The sequence below is a fragment of the Cherax quadricarinatus genome, chromosome 18 (assembly GCF_038502225.1).
Source record: "Cherax quadricarinatus isolate ZL_2023a chromosome 18, ASM3850222v1, whole genome shotgun sequence".
NCBI lineage: Eukaryota > Metazoa > Arthropoda > Malacostraca > Decapoda > Parastacidae > Cherax > Cherax quadricarinatus.
This window is the reverse complement of record NC_091309.1, coordinates 37,647,800-37,670,393: the sequence shown is the minus strand read 5'-3', so window position 1 is coordinate 37,670,393 and position 22,594 is coordinate 37,647,800. Positions and strand designations below refer to the sequence as shown.

The following is a 22,594-nucleotide window of genomic DNA, read 5'->3' as shown; positions in this document are numbered from 1 at the left end:
TATATATATATATATATATATATATATATATGTGTGTGTGTGTGTGTGTGTGTGTGTGTGTGTGTGTGTGTGTGTGTGTGTGTGTGTGTGTCGTGCAAAATATGTAAAACTGGTCAATTAGCAAGAACTCATTTAAAATTAAGACCTTTCTAAAATTTTCTCTTGTACGTTAAAAGATATATTTTTTTGATTAATGTTAATGAAAAAAATTATAAGTTTGCACTAAAAGCATCTTAGAAAACTTACCTAACCTTATTACAACAAGAGTAATTTATTTTAGCCTAACCCAACTAAATATATTTTAGATTTGTTTACAATAATTTAATAATAAACAAACACAGTGAAATATATTTTTTTCTTTAGGTTCAGAATGATTTTGGCGAAATTATTGCATACACAAATTTTCACTTGTCCTATATGGCAAGATAAGCGTTGCTATTTAAGCCAAGATCGCAAGTTCTGCCTATTCGGCACGACATATATATATATATATATATATATATATATATATATATATATATATATATATATATATATATATATATATATATATATATATATATATATATGTCGTGCCGAATATGTAAAACTGGTCAGTTAGCAAGAACTCATTTAAAATTAAGTCCTTTCTAAAATTTTCTCTTATACGTTTAAAGATATATTTTTTTCATTAATGTTAATGTAAAGATTTTTAATTTTGCATCAAAAGAATCTTAAAAAACTTACCTAACCTTATTATAACAAGATCAATTTATTTTATCCTAACTCAACTAAATATATTTTAGATTTGTTTACAGTAATTTAATACTAAACAAGCACAGTGAAATATATTTTTTTCGTTAGGTTCAGAACGATTTTGGCGAAATTATTGCATACAAAATTTTCGCTTGTGTAATATGGCAAGATGAGCGTTGCTATTTAAGCCAAAATCGCAAGTTCTGCCTATTCGGCACGACATATATATATATATATATATATATATATATATATATATATATATATATATATATTTATTGTACCCACGAACGAGTGGTATCGATCAATAACAACACTGCGACTAGCCAAGGAGTCGAACCCATTCTGTTTTGGCCCGCCTCATGGTGAGCAAAGGACACATGACGCTCTAGTCTATGGGACTAGAATGTCATGTGTTTTTTCGCTAACCAAGAAGCAGACCAAAACAGCATGGGTTCGTCTCCCTGACTAGTCGCAGTGTTGTTATATATATATATATATACATATATATATATATATATATATATATATATATACATATATATATATATATATATGTATAAATATATATATGTATACATATATATATGTATACATATATATATATATATATATATATTATATATTTATATATATATATATATTTATACATATATATATATATATATATATATATATATATATATATATATATATATATATATATATTTATACATATATATATATATATATATATATATATATATATATATATATATATATATATATATATATATATATATATGTCGTGCCGAATAGGCAGAACTTGCGATCTTGACTTAAATAGCAACGCTCATCTTGCCATATAGGTCAAGCGAAAATTTGTGTGTGCAATAATTTCGTCAAAATCATTCTGAACCTAACGAAAAAAATATATTTCACTGTGTTTGTTTAGAATTAAATTGTTGTAAACAAATCTAAAATATATATAGTTGGGTTAGGCTAAAATAAATTGTTCTTGTTATAATAAGGTTAGGTAAGTTTTCTAAGACTCTTTTGGTGCCAATTTAAAATTTTTTATATTAACATTAATGAAAAAATTATATCTTTAAACGTATAAGAGTAAATTTTAGAAAGGACTTAATTTTAAATGAGTTCTTGCTAATTGACCAGTTTTACATATTCGGCACGACATATATATATATATATATATATATATATATATATATATATATATATATATATATATATATTATATATATTATAATGTGTCTCGCCAATCTGACGCCTTAACCATTCAGCCGCAGATGTCTCGTATATAACGTTAAATAACATAAGTAATGTTAGTTATCTATGACTCATCTGTAGCTGAGTGGTTTAAGATGCCGTTCTAGGTTCAAATCCTACTGGCTGCGATATTTCTTTGAGTACAGTATTGTTTGTAAGTCCAAAACATATAGGAGAATGAAATAGCTGGAGACCATGCGTGAAGCTCACTGATGTAACAGGCCTTAAGACAAGAGTAACTTGCATTCCAGCAAGCTACCATTTTGTTATGTTGTTACCTGCTTGCTACACTGGCACAGATCTGCCGATATGGGTTCGAATTCTGCTGGCTGTAATATTTCTTTGCATATAGGGGAGTAGGACAGAACAGGGAATTAAGTTCTTCGTAGTCAGTAAGAGAGTGTTAAGAAATGATAAGCTGCCAGACTATTAAGCTCCTATTAAACGATAATATATTAGAAAATGAAAAGTATAGATTTTTTTTATTAATACATCGGCCATATCCCACCAAGGCAGGGTGGCCCGAAAAAAGAAAAACTTTCAGCATTCACTCCATCACTGTCTTGCCAGAGGCGCGCTTACACTACAGTTATAAATCTGCGACACTATCACCCCACCGTCAGTAGGGGTGTTAATGTTGTTAGCCGGCCGGACGGTTTCCCTGTATCCCTTCATAAATGTTAGCTTGCTCACACTCCAACAGCATGTCATGTCCTGAAAATCATTTGTCTCCATTCGCTTCTAACACGCTCAAACATGCTTGCTGGAAGTCCAAGCCCCTCGCACACAAAACCTCCTTTAGTCCCTCCTTCCAACCTTTCTTAGGCTGACCCCTACCCCCTTCCCTCCACTGCAGATTTATACACTCTTGAAGTTATTCTATTTCGTTCCATCTGCTCTACATATCCGACCCACCTCAACAACCACTCCCCAGCCTTCTGGATAATAGTTTTGGTAATTCCGATTCTCTTCCTAATCTCCAAACTACGGATTCTGTGCATTATATTCACACATCACATTGCCTTCAGAAATGACATCTCCACTCCTCCAGCCTTCTCCTTGTTTCAACATTCACCACCCATGCTTCACACCCATATAAGAAAGTTGGTATAACTACACTCTTATGCATTCCTCTATTTGCTTCCATGGATAAAGTTCTTTGTCTCCACAGACTCCTCAGAGCACCACTCACCATTTTCCCCTCGTCAGTTCTGTGATTCACCTCATCTTTCATAGACCTATATGCTGACATGTTCACTCCCAAATATGTGAAAACATTCGCCTCCATACGCTTTCCCTCCAATCATATTTCCAATCTTTCGTTACCTAATTTTTTTGCTATCCTCATGATCTTACTCTTTCCTATACTCTTATTTTTTTTATTTTACATACCCTATCAAACTCATCCACTAACCTCTGCAACTTTTTTTCAAAATTTCCCAAAAGCACAGTGTCATCAGCAAAGAGCAGCTGTGACAACTCCCACTTTGTGTTAGATTCTTTATCTTTTAACCCCACACCTCTTACCAACACCCGACCATTCACTTCTCTTACAACTCCATGTATAAATATATTGAACAACCATGGTGACATCACACATCCTTGTCTAAGCCTACTTTTACTTGGAAATAATCTGCCTCTCTCCTACATACTCTAACCTGAGCCTCGTAAAAACTCTTCACTGCTTTCATTAACCTACTCCTATTCCATACATTTGCAACATGTGCCACATTGCGTCCCCCACCCCCCGTATCTACCCTATCATACGCCTTTTCCAAATCCATAAATGCCATAAAAACCTCTTTACCCTTATCTAAACACTGTTCCTATATGTTTCACTGTACACAGTTGGTTTACACACCCCCTACCCTTCCTAAAGCCTCTTTTTAAATCTCCTATCCTTAAATAGACATCACATTTTCTCTCTATCATTATGCAAAGTGTCACGAGAGCTAATTAGTTACTTCACTTAAAAATTACTTTTTGTAAGTCTACGGTTACCGCCAACCATATTTCATTTACCAATATCGACTGATCTCACTTCATAAAGGAAAGGAACTGTTTGCTGTATTTGGAAAGTATGTATGTATGCTATAGTGCATTGGGAAGTGACGTGACGAGGGAGTAACCATTTGAAAAAGTACATAAACTGAAGTTAACACTGAAGCTTAGGATTGGACATGTGGGAGAGAAGGAAAATATTTTTGAGTAAAAGTGGGCCTTAGATAGGAATGTTTAAGTCACCATGGTTGTGTAGTATATTTATAGAGGGCGAGTGTTAGGAAGAGGCGTAGTCTTGAAGAGTGTTAGGAAGAGGCGTAGTCTTGAAGAGTGTTAGGAAGAGGCGTAGTCTTGAAGAGTGTTAGGAAGAGGCGTAGTCTTGAAGAGTGTTAGGAAGAGGCGTAGTCTTGAAGAGTGTTAGGAAGAGACGTAGTCTTAAAGAGTGTTAGGAAGAAACGTAGTCTTGAGGAGTGTTTGGAAAAGGTGTAGTCTTGAAAAGTGTTAGGAAGAGACGTAGTCTTGAAGAGTGTTAGGAAGAGACGTAGTCTTGAAGAGTGTTAGGAAGAGACGTAGTCTTGAAGAGTGTTAGGAAGAGACGTAGTCTTGAAGAGTGTTAGGAAGAGGCGTAGTCTTGAAGAACAAGGAATATGAAGTAACACTAAGTGAGCACAGTTACTCTTGGCAGACATTAACATTCTTTTGGAAAGATTCTGAAGAGAATTCCTAAATGATTGCGTTGGAACTTAAAAGGTTGCATACGAATATAAAATGAAAATGGACACATAGTGTTGATTATTATAAGAATTAGATATTAGATGTTACAACTGATGGATCATATCTGTGAAACATCTGTGACCGATTTCGGGTTTTTTTTATGGTCTAGCAGCCCAGCCTCTAGCTGGAATACATTTTCTGACTGCCTGATCAGCCAAGCTCTTCCTGCATACTTGATCGTCACCTCCTGATTGTTCTGGTACTTAGGGTTCCAGGTCTCTCTTGTTTTTGGTTTTTCACTAAATTTCAACAATATTTTTGATATCTCCTTGAGAAGGTTAATGATTTTTTAACAATGTTGTTGATAGTGTTCTCTAATTATTTCTCCGGCACCCCCGGTTCTTCCTGAGTTTATTCTACACTTCCTTTCATAGTTCTCACTGCAATATGTTATGGTGTGAGCAGGTTGAGAAAATGATCCTCTAGTATCGTTCATATATATGTTAAAAAACTTTTCTCCACGCCACAGAGTACATTTCGTCTTCTTTGGGGCGTTCTTATCAGTTAACTATGTTAAAGCAGTGAAAGACCTGGAGCGAGATACTATTTGCGAATAAACGTTTGATTAATGAAAGCTTTGTGAGGAGCTTCTTCAAGTTTAAACAGCTTGTCGCTCAGAAAAATGTTGCCCTTAAATGAATGTTTGCTCCAGAGATACTGTCTTGTTACGATAATAGTTTGCCATCCTACCATTCCATAAGTACATGCCTACATTTTTTTAACTCTGGTCTCTCTCTACTACTTTGCGAGAGACTGTGAACAAGGAACAATATTTGGGATGTTGGAATACAAGTGATAACAATAGTACGATCACTGGCTTGATTCGTTTTAAAAGTACTCATGATTCATCAACTTCTTTTCCAAGCCTTCACTATATTGACCGTTGAGTGTTCTATTGACACTATATCACCTCACATCATTGTTTCGATGTATTTCAACTCTTCGAGATGGTTCACATTTGTTTTAACGTCACCTTCCCTGATCAAAGCAGGAATAAAAAAATTACCGTTGAACAAAGTCATTTTATTTCGCCCCCTAAAACACTCTGTTGACGTTTCATTTTTTGTACTGAATTACAGAATAGATAAGAATAAATATTAGCAAGGGTTCTGAGCAATGTTAAAAAAAGAATCTGTGAATGAGAGTAAAAAAATGGAACGGTGTGTATAGTAGTGGCAATAATTTTGTATATAAGTGTGGTACAACCATTGAATGTTACAGCAAAGAGAAAGCTAAAAGCAGAGATATGTCGGACCTCAATGCAGTGTAAATATAATAGTATAGTTTAACGATAGGTTAGGTGATGATGTTTCAGTTCAAGGGATCATTTTAAATGCATTGCTAAATCAAATGATCCCTTGATCATTTGAGTGAATTATGGTAAATATTTTTAGTTCCTTTGACCAACGTACCTTCGTAGGAAAGTGCCGATGCGATAAAAATGAAATAAAATAAAGACACGGAGCCTGGTATTGTGAGATAGTTTGATCGTTTAAAATGGGATAAAGATAGATCAAGAAGGGATGGAAGGTAGTGTAAGGAAAGTCACAGGATGGTTGGAAGGTAGTGTATAGAGTCGCTGCATGTTTTGCAAGACGTCTGTGTAGGTTTTGACCTCCTAGCAGGCATGCGCGAGAATATTAGATTGAATTTGATTAGTCATATTTGAGCTCTGAATGGTCCAGTCAGTTTTTTTTTACAAACAACGATGGTGTGTGAGGTGGTGAGTATGGAAAGTAACACTGCCTAATTTTCCTTTTTTCCCCTCACCTCATTTGAATATGAACCAATTTTAAGTTGAAGGGTGACCTAGGTCTGCCCTCCCATATACCCACTTTTCCCAAAAGTCTCTCTACCTTTCATAATAATGAGGAAAAGTGTTCCAGGAGCAGTTAATGCTTTAATACCATTTTTTGACTTCAGTATACACCTGGACAACACCTGGTTCATAAGTTTAGTGGACAAATACTGCTAGTACCGTACAAGATTCACCATCTCAAATAGTTAAGTAATAGTACTAGTGGAGTGAAATGGTAAAAAAAATCACCACAGTCATTCAGACATGATTCCACTGAAAGAAGATACATAATTATCGTTACCAGCTCCATTACCAAATACGTCTCCACTATTCCCTTTAACATCGAATACCGAGTAACAGCCTCTGCATGCACCAAAATGAAGGACATCATCAGTAAGGGACACCACCCACAGGATGAACCCACCACAGCTTTATACGCAATCTGTTACAACCAAATATATGGGCGAAACATCCAGACACCTTCATACACGTTTTTCTGAACACGTATTCGCCAACAGAACAGATGCCTTGAACGTCTGTGTTTTCCTCGGTAACTCCGAAAGCCATTTAATTAATTACAAAGACTCAAGACTCATCGACAGGAAGGAAGACACTCAGAGACGCATACTCCTGGAATCATCACTCATCTGCATATCCAAGAATTTCATCCAGAGCTACGGATTCTGCACCATAGCTTAGCCTTTTGCCAGAAAACGTCGTCGTCGTTGTCCCACATAACAACACTGTAGCAGACCTACTGGCCTACGTTAGGCACGATCTTCGCATATGCAACCACTCCGCAGTCATATATTTGCCTAACCTGTCATCAATATACCAAAGAAGTAAGCTTTGATAATATACATCATCTGACTCTTTATATCACCACACTATACGAGCTTTCGTCTTTCCCCAGGCAGATGTCTTCATGATACTGCATTAATGCTGCATGAACCGTACTTGATACGTCATCTCCATTAGTAGTACCGTACTTGATGCACTCTCTCAGAGATTAACAAATGTCAATGAGTTATTCCAGAATTTATAACTTCTGTTAGCAGCCACCTATTTTCGTTTCACTGTTGAACCAGGAGATGCGAATCCACTGATGACGGAAAGATTGAGTGATCAGTCAACGGGACGCAATTGACAAACAGAGGATTGAACTTCTAACCCTAGTGAATGATCCACACAAGTTTATCCCTATCTCTCTCTCTCTCTCTCTCTCTCTCTCTCTCTCTCTCATATATATATATATATATATATATATATATATATATATATATATATATATATATATATATATATATATATATATATATATATATTGTGTGTGTGTGTGTCTGTGTAAATAATACACATAGTGTATGTGAGCGGAATGTATTCATGATACTCTACGGTCGTCGCCAACCACATTTCATTTACTGATGTTTAACCCGATAGTAGAGCGAATTAATGGTGGGTAACTTAACTGGAGGGTGTGACCTAAGTAATAAAGTGAGATGGAGTAGCATCACCTCAGCAAGCAAAATAAGTGGGGAGCTTATAGTCTCAGCGAGTGGCATAATTCTTTATTTCAATGGTCGTAAAATCACAGATAAATGTAGCGTATAATTTCGTTTCCGACCTCAGGACCCTTCACTTGAATTTTATGGGTTTCAATTCCCAGTTATTACCCTCAAGTGAACCCATACATTAAAGGTTTTAATCCGTAGTTTCTTATATATGTATATATCGGCTTACCTTAGCATGTGTTGTAATGATGAATAGTGCATTGGAGCAGCAGAAGGAATAGTGTCCACTGGAGGTAGTGGGTGAAGTTGTTCTCAGCTGGGTGGCTGAGAGCAGACTGAGAGAGAACACGAACACATCTCCCTCCCCCACCAGCGCTCACTACACACTAACTAGCGCACCTCCACGCATCGCCACCAACCTCTGCATTGGCGCTGCTATCACTGCCACCTGTACCACAGCCACCACAACGCAGGGTATATACACCGTAAGGTGTATGCCTCTCAGGGCATGTACAAAGTCTAGTACCTGTTTCATGGGTTGAAGTGTTCTTGATTGGTGGTGAACAGGTTAGGTGCAGCCTTAATGACTCATCTAATCGATAGATTTTAATCCCAATTAACCAACCGATCACACCAACCTGCTGTCATTACCACCCCTCGCGCAACACTACCACCACTACTTTCACACCTACCCCACCACCACTACCTAAAATAATAATTTTTACTATCATCACAATATCCCCACTATACCAACTACTCCTACCACCACAACAACAACAAATAAATTGGCTAGCATAATTACTACCATGATATCTACCACTAACATCACCACCGAATCACCACCCCCACCTCTACCACAACTACTAGTACAACCATCATCACAAAAGCATAAGCAATGACTGGTTATTACCTTTCGTTCAGTATGTGTATGTCTGTGTGTATCTATGTGTGTGTGTGCGCGCCTGACTGATTGGCTGGTCAACAACAACACTCACTGCACCAATCATTTAAAAATTAGCTATAAATAACCCACTGTCATCATTTTAAACTATGTTGTATATCCTGCTGTCATAATTCGAAAATACGTAATCCATTATGTTGTATACGAGAAATGTTAATATGTTTTCCCCTCTGTTTTCTTATATGCTGTCCACTTAGGCTGATAGATCTCTGGTGTGTATACCTGAACATATCTTGTGATTCATTCCTTTGGAATGTCGCCATTCATTTGAACCAGATTTAATTTGAAATTATCCCAAATCTATCTTATAATGGTCCCTAGGTCTAAAAATTATCCTAGGTCTGTCTTAAAATTATCCCAGGAATATTTTCATGGTATCTTGTAGTATCCTTATGGTACCCTTGTAGTGTCCTTGTAGTACCTACGTAGTGTCCTTTTAGTATCCTTGTAGTGTCCTTGTAGTACCCTTGTAGTACCCTTGCAGTGTCCTTGTAGTACCTATGTAGGGTCCTTGTGGCACTTTTGTAGTGTCCTTGTGGTACCAATGAAGTGCCCTTTAGTACTTTTGTAGTGTCCTTGTAGTGTCTTTGTTATACTTTTGTGGTGTCCTTGTAGTACCTTTGTAGTGTCCTTGTAGTACCCTTGTAGTGCCCATGTAGTACACTTCTAGTATCCTTGTAGTACCTTCTTAGTGCCTTTATGGTGTCCACCAAGTACTTTTGTGGTACAATTTCATTATCACTCTTCTTACTTTGTTTTTTTCTTCTGCTTAAGAAGTCTCCCCTGAAAGCCACCAGCTTCATCGTCGTCAACACGACCTATGATGTTCCCAACAATCTTGCCGAAGTTGGTTTATGATTGGTAAATAGTCGAAAAGGGTAACTGCACACGTAGTGGGCATGACGTGTTCATAGTTCAGCACTGTGGAATGATTAATTATTGCAGAAAGAGTAAATCGTTTCGTGTCTACTAAAGATGCGATGTAGTCAGTGCTAAATGCAAAGCATAGAGGGACGGGACGAATGGAAAAAGATAATTTAATTGATTTCAATATTTTGAGACACACAAAGGCAGAAAAAAATGGGAAGCTAACGGCAATATTGATAACGGCAACGAGAAACGCATTAATCTCGGCAAAAATACTGACACACTGGGGCAATCAATCTTTAAAAATGCGACTGGGAGAGTTAGCAGCAGCATACACACGCTGGCAACAGACTTTCGGCTTTTCATCTTCAAATCAAGACCATTAAAGAGCGATTTTAATGGAATGGACCAAGTCTTGTGCTCAAAATTGAAAAGGAAGCCACTGGAAAAGGAAGCCAATGGAAAAGGAAGCCAATGGAAAAGGAAGCCAATGGAAAAGGAAGCAGGGATAGGCTTTACAGAGACTGAGGGAGAAAATAGGTAGGAAATATAAATGAATAATAAAGAGGAACGATGACGGAAACAATTTTATTTGCTAATATCTGTGAAGAGTGTGTAGACCAAGTGATCGTGAAGACCGTGGACGCAAATAAACATTCAAAGACAATAAGTGTCGCAGTGATCTCTTAATGTTGAGGAATTTCACCTGCAAATGGTACAAGTCGGATTTACTATGAAGTCTGGTGACGGCATAACCAGAGGACTTCTAGGCACAAACGTATATTATGATGTTGGACGGTATCCAGGCTAGAGAGGGAAGTATAGGAACGCAGCTGATCCCCCATAGATACAATCAAGGCCAAGGGAAGGCGAATAAGTGTATGTCTGTTAGTTCTTATTATTCCACTGATGGAGAAGACAATGCCAGGCCAGGGGAAGGTGAAATAAATAAAGGTGCAAACAACGTATTGCAAATGCTCACATTAGCAATGGATTAAGTTGGAAAAAAATAGATTTAGAGAGGCTATTGAGAAGCGGTTGTGTAGTAATAGAGTTGTGAATGAGTGGAACAAATTCCCGAATAACGTCATTGAAGCTAAAACGTTTTGTTGATTTAAAAATAGGTTAGACAGATACATGAGTGGGTGTGAGTTGGACGTGACTAGCTTGGACAGGTGTGATTTGGACCTGCCTAGTATGGGCCAGTAGGCCTGCTGCAGTGCCCCTTTCTTATGCTCTTATAATTTGCTGTAGGTTGACACCTCAACAATGAACCAATGGAGCGTGCAAACACTGGTCCAGCTGACGTCCGTTATTATCTCAACAATACACAAATACGACTCACGCAATCATAATGACACGATTGCAAATAAACCATACCACGGGTGGGGTTTGAACCCGCGGTCAGAGAGTCTCATGTTGAAGGCTTTGAGGGGACTTGAGCTAGAGTTCGTCACAGCCATGCTAGAGGAAGATTCGTCTGTAAAAACTTGCATTTGTGGTCACAGTAGTGCCTATGCTAACCTTCCTATGGTGTAGAAATATACCTAGTTGGACGAATCTTATTGTGGCTAGTTGGTCCAGTGGCTAGTTGGTCCAGTGGCTAACGCGACGATCTGGAGTTTTTAGACTCTCTGACCGCGGGTTCAAACCCCACCCGTGGTATGGTTTATACACACATACCTTTGTAGAGATTAGGTGATGAAAGATTGGATATCAGATTGGAGGGAGAGAGTATGGAGGAGGTGAATGTATTCAGATATTTGGGACGTGGACGTGTCAGCGGATGGGTCTATGAAAGATGAGGTGAATCATAGAATTGATGAGGGGAAAAGGGTGAGTGGTGCACTTAGGAGTCTGTGGAGACAAAGAACTTTGTCCTTGGAGGCAAAGAGGGGAATGTATGAGAGTATAGTTTTACCAACGCTCTTATATGGGTGTGAAGCATGGGTGATAAATGTTGCAGCGAGAAGAAGGCTGGAGGCAGTGGAGATGTCATGTCTGAGGGCAATGTGTGGTGTGAATATAATGCAGAGAATTCGTAGTTTGGAAGTTAGGAGGAGGTGCGGGATTACCAAAACTGTTGTCCAGAGGGCTGAGGAAGGGTTGTTGAGGTGGTTCGGACATGTAGAGAGAATGGAGCGAAACAGAATGACTTCAAGAGTGTATCAGTCTGTAGTGGAAGGAAGGCGGGGTAGGGGTCGGCCTAGGAAAGGTTGGAGGGAGGGGGTAAAGGAGGTTTTGTGTGCGAGGGGCTTGGACTTCGAGCAGGCATGCGTGAGCGTTAATGATAGGAGTGAATGGAGACAAATGGTTTTTAATACTTGACGTGCTGTTGGAGTGTGAGTAAAGTAACATTTATGAAGGGGTTCAGGGAAACCGGCAGACCGGACTTGAGTCCTGGAGATGGGAAATACAGTGCCTGCACTCTGAAGGAGGGGTGTTAATGTTGCAGTTTAAAAACTGTAGTGTAAAGCACCCTTCTGGCAAGACAGTGATGGAGTGAATGATGGTGAAAGTTTTTGTTTTTCGGGCCACCCTGCCTTGGTGGGAATCGGCCAGTGATAATAAACCTTTGTAGAGCGTAAACGGATTGTTACAGTGTTCACAGTAAACATCAAGAGATAAATGCAGTTTCTAAGAGACAAAACTGATGTGTTGGGTCAGTCCATCAGCCACTTTGCTAGGGTCGGCTACCTCGACTCTAGCAATGTTATGAATGGGAACTTGCTGAACTTACTTATGGTTCCGGGGATCATCGCTTGCCTGTTCGGTCTCAGACCAGACCTTTTGTTTGAAGGTTTGGTCACTCAGGCTGTCTGCGTTCACTGTAAGCAGTTTGATGTAGGTACTACAGCCGGCTGATAAAGAATTGTTTGGAGAAAGTTTTGAAGTTTCTTTGTAAGGACACTGGTCTTGTAGTAATTCCTTCTACCTTTGAAAGGAGCAAGTTAAAGAATCTTGGAACCTTTATAACTAATAAGTTATCTAAACCATACCACGGATGGGGTTTGAACCCGCGGTCAGAGTCTCAAAACTCCAGTCCGTCGCGTTAGCCACTGGGTCAGTTAGCTTCAATAAGATTCATCCAACTAAGTATATTTCTAAGGTCTATGCTAACCTTCCTATGGTGTAGAAATATACCTAGTTGGATGAATCTTATTGAAGCTAGCTGGCCCAGTGGCCAACACGACGGTCTGGAGTTTTGAAACCCTCTGACCGCGAGTTCAAACCCCACCCGTAGTATGGCTTGTTTGCAATCGTGTCATTACGATTTCGTGAGTCAAGTTAATAAGTTATCTCTTAGTATATCTATTTCTCTATTTCATTTTATTGGGATATTTTCGACTGTCTGTCGTATCATATATTAATGGTTTACAAAATGACCAACTAGATAAGACAAAAGTGTAACACATGGCTGTCTGAAGACAGCCATGTGTTACACTTTTGTGGAGACGCTTATACAACCAATTGCTTTATCATTCGAATAGAGAGAATTATAATACAGACGGTAGAAGACATGAGAAAGCAGATTGAAGTGATCAGTTCTCAATATAGATGAATTTGTTGACACTGGAAGACGTGGAGAATTAGTTTCCTTGGATCAAGTTTCTCAGCTTAGAAAAGAGATGTTCCATCTGACGATTCTCCATAGTAAAGATACCCAAGTGTTGCACATGTATGTTATTCATCTACTGTCTGTCGTGTTCCCCGCTATCGTATAAATTAATTTCTTGGTGCAAATTTCGAATTGATTTGTCCAGATTTGGCATGTTAAAATTATGATAATTTTTTTGTCCTATGCTCCAGTGAGTACATTAGAAAGGATTTTAGTCGTTCCTAAAAGGATGAATTGACTCTTGCAGCAAAAGTTCTTCGTGCATTCTCACCATGTGTAGTTTTGCATGCCAAATTTGAAGCTGGTAGGTGCAAAACCACTAAATATGGTCGCTTAATTTTGATGGTGTTATCGAGCCTTTTGCTTTCTGAGCAGTTGATATTGTAACACTTATTTTCCTTGAAACTAATATCTTCCGATATGGTTACCCTTTGGTCCCTTTCGTATCGAGTTTTCTTCTACATACTGGAAGACTGATCTGCCCAAGAAGGATGCCACTCTATTGCATATTCTTACGTCGTCTGTCATGGATGTTGTTGGGCTGTATATGTTTGTCAGTGTGGCATGCAGAGAGTATGTAACCTTTATTCGGCGCATGTACACACCCTCATTAAAAGGCTACCTCCTTAACCAGCGAACTGGATACTAAGGGTCGGACGATGGAGCCCCATCGTCGGATCAGTATCTAGGTTCAGCCAATGAGAGGGTGGGTCTGGCAATTGTGGAAGTGGAGTGGTCACCACTCACATTTCCAGCTTTGTCATTTTCACCCAGCTGCTGGTTGAACACGGTTATCCATTCTGTCTCCAGGCTGTCTTTGCCTCTTGATTTACCGTGTTGTACACATATATTTCCAACTGTATATAGTGTACATACTTGTAAATACTGATAATCGCACTTGGTGAAGGAAAATATAATTCAAAGTCATTCAGCTGTGTTTGCTCCGCTTTACACCCAGGATAACAGGCCTTTTTGTTCCTGGGTTGTAATAGTCAGATATATTTATGAGAAAAGAAATTGGGACGAGTAATATACCTTGGGAAATAGAGCTTTTCAAAACTGAAGACTGATTTTACTTTGTTGATTATTGCTCTTTAGAGTCCGAACTGGTATGAAGCTGAAGATCACAGTATACACATTATAAATGGCTGTTGACCATTTCCATTGCTTTTATTAGTAACCATATGATGAACGATGCCTTTGAACATAATCCTGAGATATCCTGATTTTATCCAAAGTGCTGCAACCTATTTGTTTCCCAAATACATACACCTATACCTCAATGGATTGGGACACACTACATTTTGTAGTGTGTCCCAATCCATATTGTTACACATTAGTGGTGTAGCAGTTCTGTGGGGATGGAGCAACCTGTTCTAAAACCATATTGTCCGTGGTTATGTAAATGTTTTGATTCCATATGTTTAGGAATCCTGTCTTTCAGAATCCATTGCTAAGATTTTTTGGAATCCTTCCTCTCAGAACCCCTCACTAAGATTTTTTTATTTGTGAGGTCAGTGCTATCAGTCTATAATTTTTTGAAGTTGAATTATTATTGAGTTATACAAGTCTTGACATGGAACAGAAACTATGGACGTTTTATCAGTGACTTCTTAAGAATCACGTGGGATTTAAGATTGTAATAAATTTTGGAAGAGTTTGTTCCGTTCGTGAAAAAAAGGCGAGTTAGTTATCAGTGTTTGGTCTGATTAATGGCTTATTGAACAGTGAGTTATACTGAACGTTCATTTCTTTGTTATCAGAAAAGTAAACTTCACCCAGTCCTCGAGGTTTTACTCTTGATTCCTGCATAAAAGTATTTTCTTCAAAAAACCTAAACTTTAGATAAGTTCTATGACTGTCTCCGCCTATAGAGGACGTATTGTTCGTTTTCTAATTTGTATATTTATTTATCAGTGATAACGAGTATTAAGTATGTGTCTTGCATCTCTAAGCTCAATTGCTGGAGACATTAATGTGTTTATGTTACGTATATTTTCTCACAAAATATACATATCAACTGTTCCCAATTAATGTATTGGTTAAATTGTACAAACTGCATACATCCTTCTTATCGAATACGGTCTCCATCTAATTTAGATTTAAATTTAGATTACGGTTTACGTTTGATGTCTTTAGCACATCGAATAATTATGATATTTGCCAGTTTGGCCGGTTTAGTTACTTATTTACTAAAGCAAATTTGATGTATTGTCTCAGGGACCTCCTTGTGACCTGTGTCATGGGACTTTCTCTTCTACTAAAATATCTGGTCAATTCTTCCATTTAGGTGTCTTAACACTACACAAATAAACTTTTGGCTTCTATGCGCGGTAATTTGTGTATTGTGTCTGCCACGGTATTGTGCCTTTTTGTTCTATAGATGTCTTAAATTTGCATCGATAAGCAAGATGTTTGGGGACGGCTTTATAACTTAATTAGACCGACTTCAAATTGTGTTTAATAAAGCTGAATCATTAAGAAATCTTTATCATGGGATAATTTAACAAAGATTTTGTTGCCTCATCACATCTCAAGTTGATTACAAGTGCAGCTTAAGATGGGTGATACATAGTATATCTTACCTTCAAGCCAGCTGACAGGTGGACGGAAAGAACTATTTTTAATGTATATATACTTGAGGGTATTTTGCAGATATAATTCCGAGGTGGCGTGGAGTATCCTCACTTAGAGGAAGACCTTTTATCTAATTCGACGGTTTATATTTCATGTGGATTATATTTAGTCAAAGATCTACTTTCGCTCTATGCTTTGTTTTTCTCTACCACTACCAACCCAAAGCTCTTCCCTCTAACATTGCCTTTTTACAGTCCCAAAGAAAATACTCTCATCAGTCAAAATATTTGTAGGCTTCCACATCCTTCAGGCCTACTGATAAATTATAGCTAATCTGATGTAACAAGTTACGACTCGCATTCGTCCTGTTTTAAGTAACTGACAGTGTACGTGAACGTGAAATTGTTATGGCATTGTTTATTAGTCTCCAGATTTTTTTTTTAACTCATTCTAAATTATATGTAAAGTAAATGACTATGCAGTTGTTGTTGTATTATATAAATTACAACATTTAGCCAGGGTGATAATGAATGAGACACTTGGGTATGTTTAGTGAGGCAACATTTCAGCAGTAAATTAACCACTGTTCTGGTGGTGTTAGAACCCATGGCAAGTGAGTCGTAAAACTCCAGGCCAGTGTGTAACCCACTGGGCCAGCTGGCTACAATGAGATTCACGCAACTAGGAATATTTATACACCATAGAGAAGTTAGTACACGCACCACTGTGGCCACAAATGCAAGGTCCATCACAGGATGAATGGTGAAAGATGTGTTCAATCCATTAATCTTGATCAAAGTACCCATCCATCTTTGTCCCGGACTGAGGAATGGAGAAATGTTTTCACAGTAAATATACCCAAGTGTTGCACAAGTGTTTCAGTCATCAACGTGAAGGTTTACAAGTCATGGTGTTGCCTTGTGTAGGGTGACCAACACAACCTTCATGCAGCAGGTAACCTTCGTCCAACTTGCTCAAAGTTTTCCCCCTTCTGACTGCTGGAACATCTAGGAACTGAACTGTCACTGAACTGAGCAACTCAAGTTTGTGATGACTCTTGATACTTGACTGATGTATAACCTGTGTTTACTTCAGCTATCAGTTAACGTGACAGTCATTGCACCAGTTATTATATAAAATCGTTTTAACGTAAAACATGGTTATTATATCATAATTTTGGAGGAATTATTATTGGCTCAATATTTAATTTTGTATTTACAGTTTTTTGTAAAATTGTAATTAAGATTTTACAAAAAATTGTAAATGAGTTCAAATAGGAAGCGAGTCTGCAGAATGACCCACATGGGTTTAGTGCTTAACATTTATTATTTAATGATTATTAAAAATTCTTATTTGTCAATGTATTTTTGCTTGCACTGATGATTATTTTATATTACAACAGCAGTAAAGTAACTATAGACTTTAAGCATAAGCAGAAATGTTATTCGCCACGTCATGATGTTGGAAATTATCGAATATTTTATCAATACAAATTTGTGCGGAGTCACGTCCAATATGGCTGACAAGTGTAAATTATTTGGTATTGGTTATGTGACTGAAAAAAATTAATGTCATTTATGGTGTATACATGTAAAATATATATACTGGGTTCCATCAGGTGTACCACCAGGTGTGCCACCAGGGGATCCACAAGGTGTACCACCAGATGTACCACCAGATGTACCACTACGTGTTCCACACCAGGGGTACCACCAGGTGTACCACTAGGTGTTCCACACCAGGGGTACCACCAGCTGTATGTTTTCTAAATATGAATTTAATATTCTATTTTTTTCCAAGCGTCTTATAGTTGCTCACAGTAATAATTTATGTATGAATTAACAAAGCTTTTATTTCTTGAATTAGTCTCTCTTATATCCGCAGGACCCGCATGTCTCTATCTCAGACATTATTTGTAGAAAGTTATATTTCACATGTGTAAAGGGGACTAAAAGAGGGGAGGGAGGGGAGATAATAATATGGAATATCAAGAAGTGCATGATCGACACCAGGTGGACCAGTGGTTCATAAACCTCGGATGGAGCCTTAATGTTAGTGAAGAGATGTTGATCCAAGTAAATTGAAGCTACTCTTCCCTATGACCCGTACGCCTACAGGTGAATTAAAAAATGGTAACTTAGTTTTAGCACCTAACAAGGATATTAGACGTAGTGTAATTGTATTGTTTACATGCGTCATTCAGCTGGATATCCTGCAGACTCCTGCAGGATATCCATGATTGAAATATTTAAAAAATCGAGGAGTCATCGGAAATCGAACTCTCAGCCAGGAATATCCATGTCAAACATATTTCCAATGGTACCAAATTATAGTGAGCTTTAGTAATGTGCAATTTTGGTATAAAAAACAGGGTTTGTTGATTTCTGGTTTCAGTACTCTTAACCTGTTCATGTCACGAGGGTTAGCGTGTGTAACACGGACATTATTGGTCGTGATTTAAGAATCGTTCACTATTTCTCAGTTTTCGTTACAAAATTGCACTCGAGAACACTCGACACATCAGCCATTATGGTTCTGGCAGCTGTAAGAGTTTACTTTCTGATTACAGAGGGTGGACCGTAGCTTCATCTAGAGCCAGGAGCCGTGCAGAGGCAGTTTCTTAGCTTGAACCTTGTAGAGGCAGGCAGTGTTGTGATGACCCCCGGTGGTGTAGGGAATGGTGGGGTTGAGGATGGCACAGTTGTTGTACCAAAACCCAGCTTTGTCGTCCTCGACACAGTTCTTACCTAGAGTAGGTGTTATAGTGAGTACTTTCATCAATGGACTCTTCGTTTGAACTATCATTATCACATTACCCTCTATTTACCACTAAATATCCTCTGACAATTTCCCCTTTTGTCTCCATCCTGCATTCACATCTCATCCTAGCAAGCAACCATTCAACCTAGCCCCACACATTCACTTGACCCCACACATTCACTTGACCCCACACATTCACTTGACCCCACACATTCACTCTTCCTCACACATTCACTCTTCCCCACACATTAACTAAACCCTACACATTCAATCTACCCCTCTCATCCATCCCAACCCTACATATTCATTCTACCCCTCCCTCTCATCTAACACAACCCCACACTTTCATTCCACCCCTCCCACTCATAGAACGCAACCCCACACAATCACGAGAGTAAGCGTGTGTAATACTGATATTATTTGTCGTGAGTAAAGAATCGTCTTGACACATCACTCATTATGGTTATGACAGTTGTAAGAGTTTAGGTAGACAGCCTTGATGTTCTGGTTGCAGATAGTGGGTCGTAGCTTCATCTGCATCCAGGAGCCGTGCAGGGGCAACTTCTTAGCTTGGACCTTGTAGAGGCAGGCAGTGTTGAGGTGACCATCGGTGGTGTAAGGGATGGTGGGGTTGAGGGTGGCACAGTTGTTGTACCAAAACCCACCTTTGTCGTCCTCGGCACAGTTCTTACCTGCAGCAGGTGTTACAGTGAGTACTTTCATCATCGAACTCTTTGTTTACACTAATCATTATTACATTACCCTCTGTTTCCCACTAAACATCGGCTGACAGTTTCCCCGTTTGTTTCCATCCTGCCTACATCATCATCCTACCAAGCAACCATCCAACCCAACCTCACACGTTCACTCTACCCCACACATTAAGGCAACCTCACACGTTCACTCCGCCTTTCCCTCTTGTTTATACTTATTTTGTTTATCTTTATTTCTACAGGTACATGTACAAGGTATACAGGCCTAGCTGACATCACTGACATACTAATATGTAGAAAGCCACTTATGCCTGAGCATTTGGGGCAAATAAGGTCAGTTTTGTTCCAGGATGCGACCCACATCAGTCGATTACCACCCAGGTACCCATTTTATACTGATGGGTGAACAGAGAAACACGTTCCTAATGTTTTCCAGCCGTACCGGAGATTCAAACTTCGGACCTCAGTGTATGAGCTGAGTGCGCCAGCTATCGAGTTAGGGGACACCTGAAGAATTGCTTCCCACTCGTCAAATCTCAATCTCTCCCACTCTTTCTAGTTATTTTGTTAGGTTATAGTTTATTAACAGCACATTAATAATTAAGGATGCATTTCATCTTCACACTAACATCAAGAATACGTCTGCCCCTTCCCTACTCTATCCACACTTCAAATGAATATCCAGCATCCACTCCAAATCACTCACTTTCCCACTAAAAAACGACCACATAGTTACATCCCTAAAACGCACGGATAAGCAGGAACATAATATTCCACAAATAGAGACGCGAGGATTCGAGTGTAATACACAAATGAGCTATCACTAAAAGATGGAAAACTAAAAAATAAAACATCACTCAAATATTCCGATATTATAGCACTCACAGAGACAAAACTGATGAGGATAAAAAATTTCCCAGAGGGGTACAACAAAATGAAATTTGATGAGCAGAGAAAGTGTGGAATACAAATATTATGTACACAGAAATATGCTGATATGAGAGGTCAAGATGATGACAGTAATATACAGCATACAACCGAACAGCAGGAGGCCGAACTTTGAATATAAATAAAAAAAGTCAATAAGGCTTTTTAAAAATACACATATAGTAATCTGAGCATAAGCAGAATTACTAATTATAAAAAATCAATCCTAGAGAAATTGAACTGTAAACGCAGGACCTGCGTGTCTGCCAGAAGTGTAGAGATCAAAGTTAATGAAGGAGGTAATTAAAAACTTTGGCTTGATATTCACTCTAAACGACTCGGTAAAAAAAAATGTAGTAGTAGATAGAGTAATACAACAGGAAGAAGTATAAGGCAGAGAATATCTAGTGGGGTTCCCTAAGACTCAGTACTAGGCCAATATTCTTCCTCGTACACGTAAATGACCTTCCCTACGTGGCCATAACATATGTATCTGTGTTTGTATATAAACAGGAGATAGCAGAGAATACTTAAAGGATGATTTAAACAGGTCAGACGGGTGATCAAAGAAGTGATGACTGGATTTTAATCCAAAGGAGGTGCAAAATCGATAATGGACTACAAACAGGAAGAAGTACAAAAGAGTATAAACAGGAAAGAGAGAAACTACAATCTGTGAGTGACCATCAGTTGAATATATCGCTGCAAGAACACATCAACTTCGGCAGCGTATGAGATTAATGAATCTCAGAATATTCTTCAAGACATGACAAGCCCTTCTTGGAATACGCAGTGCAAGAGTCTAGCTACCACCAGACAAGGCAGAACCGAAAAGTGCGCAAAGTTTTGCCGCTAAATAATTGGTAATTGCTGAGAGATGTGCAATACAGGCAGAGACTAATGGACTCAACCTGAGAATTCGTGTAGAGAAGCGAACTAAGGAAGACATGATTGTGACATAAAGGATACTCAGTGGAATCTATAGGGACATGCTGTTTGAAGTACGAGGATCAGAAACAAGGGGATGCAGATGGAAACTAAAAATGCAAATAAATCACAGGGATATTTAAAAGTGTTTTTCAGTTTTAGGGCAATAAGGAACTTGCACGAACTTAACAAAGGCAATCGGCGAAAACAAACTCAATACATAATTTTTTAGAGTAGATATGATTGAACTCAAAAGGGTAAAAACTAGTATGCCTAGTCTCAGACCATGTAAAAAAAAAAAATTGCTGAGTACAATATCAGTCGTGTGTCTAAAACACAAAGTAACTTCTCAGAATTTTTTTTGTCATTAGCTAGTTTTTTCTATTTTAGATTTTAGTTTCTTCATTATTCATTTATATACATGTGCCTCACATTTATTATCAGCATAACGTTACTTGCGTTACCAACATGACTTGCGTGACCTTACCTGCACGACCTTAATTACCTGCATCGCCTTATATGTATTATAAGCATGACTTTACCTGCATTACCATCGTTGTCGTAGTCGAAGGTGGAGAATTGTCGGGCGTTGTGGTGCGGCATGCAGTTGTCAATCATGCTCAGAGCGTTGTACTTGACAACGGTAAGTTTGTACCTGAAACATAAAACAGTGATCATGCTTAGAGTTTTGCATTTAGCAACAACCAACTTGTACCTGCAGCAGATCAACAGACATACTACGTATGTGTTGATCTGCGGGCGGAGGATCGAGCCTCTATTCATGAATCTGATTTGCACAGGATAAATATGGAAGTGAATGTAATACGAGGAAGTTTAAAGTGAGCATTAAAAGCCTAGTAATGAAAATAAAAATTATCTAGGCAATGAAAGTCTAAATATCAGATTAGAGGGAGATGATATGCAGGACGTGAGTGTATTCAGGCATTTGTGAGTGGTTGAGAAGGCACGTGGGTCAGTGAAAGATGTGAACCACAGAATACAGAAGAGGTTAAAAGGCAGGTGGAACGCTGAGGCATCTGTGGAAAGGAAGTTTATCTATAGAGACAAACAGGGAAATATATCACGATAAACTGAAGCATGGGCTTTAAACGTTGCAGCGAAGACGAGGCTCGAGGCAATGGCGATGTCATGTGTAGA

At 38.4% G+C, this 22,594-nt stretch overlaps 2 protein-coding genes across 2 annotated transcripts in view; both read right to left on the bottom strand.

Annotated features, from left to right (window-relative positions):
- LOC128689494 (uncharacterized) overlaps nucleotides 1-11,530 on the bottom strand; it is a 78,825-nt gene extending 67,295 nt beyond the window's left edge. Inside the window, exon 1 of the mRNA XM_053777853.2 lies at nucleotides 8,315-11,530. The gene's annotated coding sequence lies outside the window, so the exon portion shown is untranslated. The remainder of the gene's footprint in view (nucleotides 1-8,314) is intronic.
- A 5,056-nt stretch (nucleotides 11,531-16,586) lies between these two features.
- Nucleotides 16,587-22,594, bottom strand: part of LOC128689493 (microfibril-associated glycoprotein 4) — a 32,492-nt gene continuing 26,484 nt past the window's right edge. The window contains exons 9-10 of the mRNA XM_053777852.2: nucleotides 21,979-22,091; nucleotides 16,587-19,561 (exon numbers count right to left, since the gene is read on the bottom strand). Of these exons, the coding sequence (XP_053633827.1) occupies nucleotides 19,320-19,561; nucleotides 21,979-22,091 (355 nt within the window). The 3' untranslated portion in view covers nucleotides 16,587-19,319. The remainder of the gene's footprint in view (nucleotides 19,562-21,978; nucleotides 22,092-22,594) is intronic.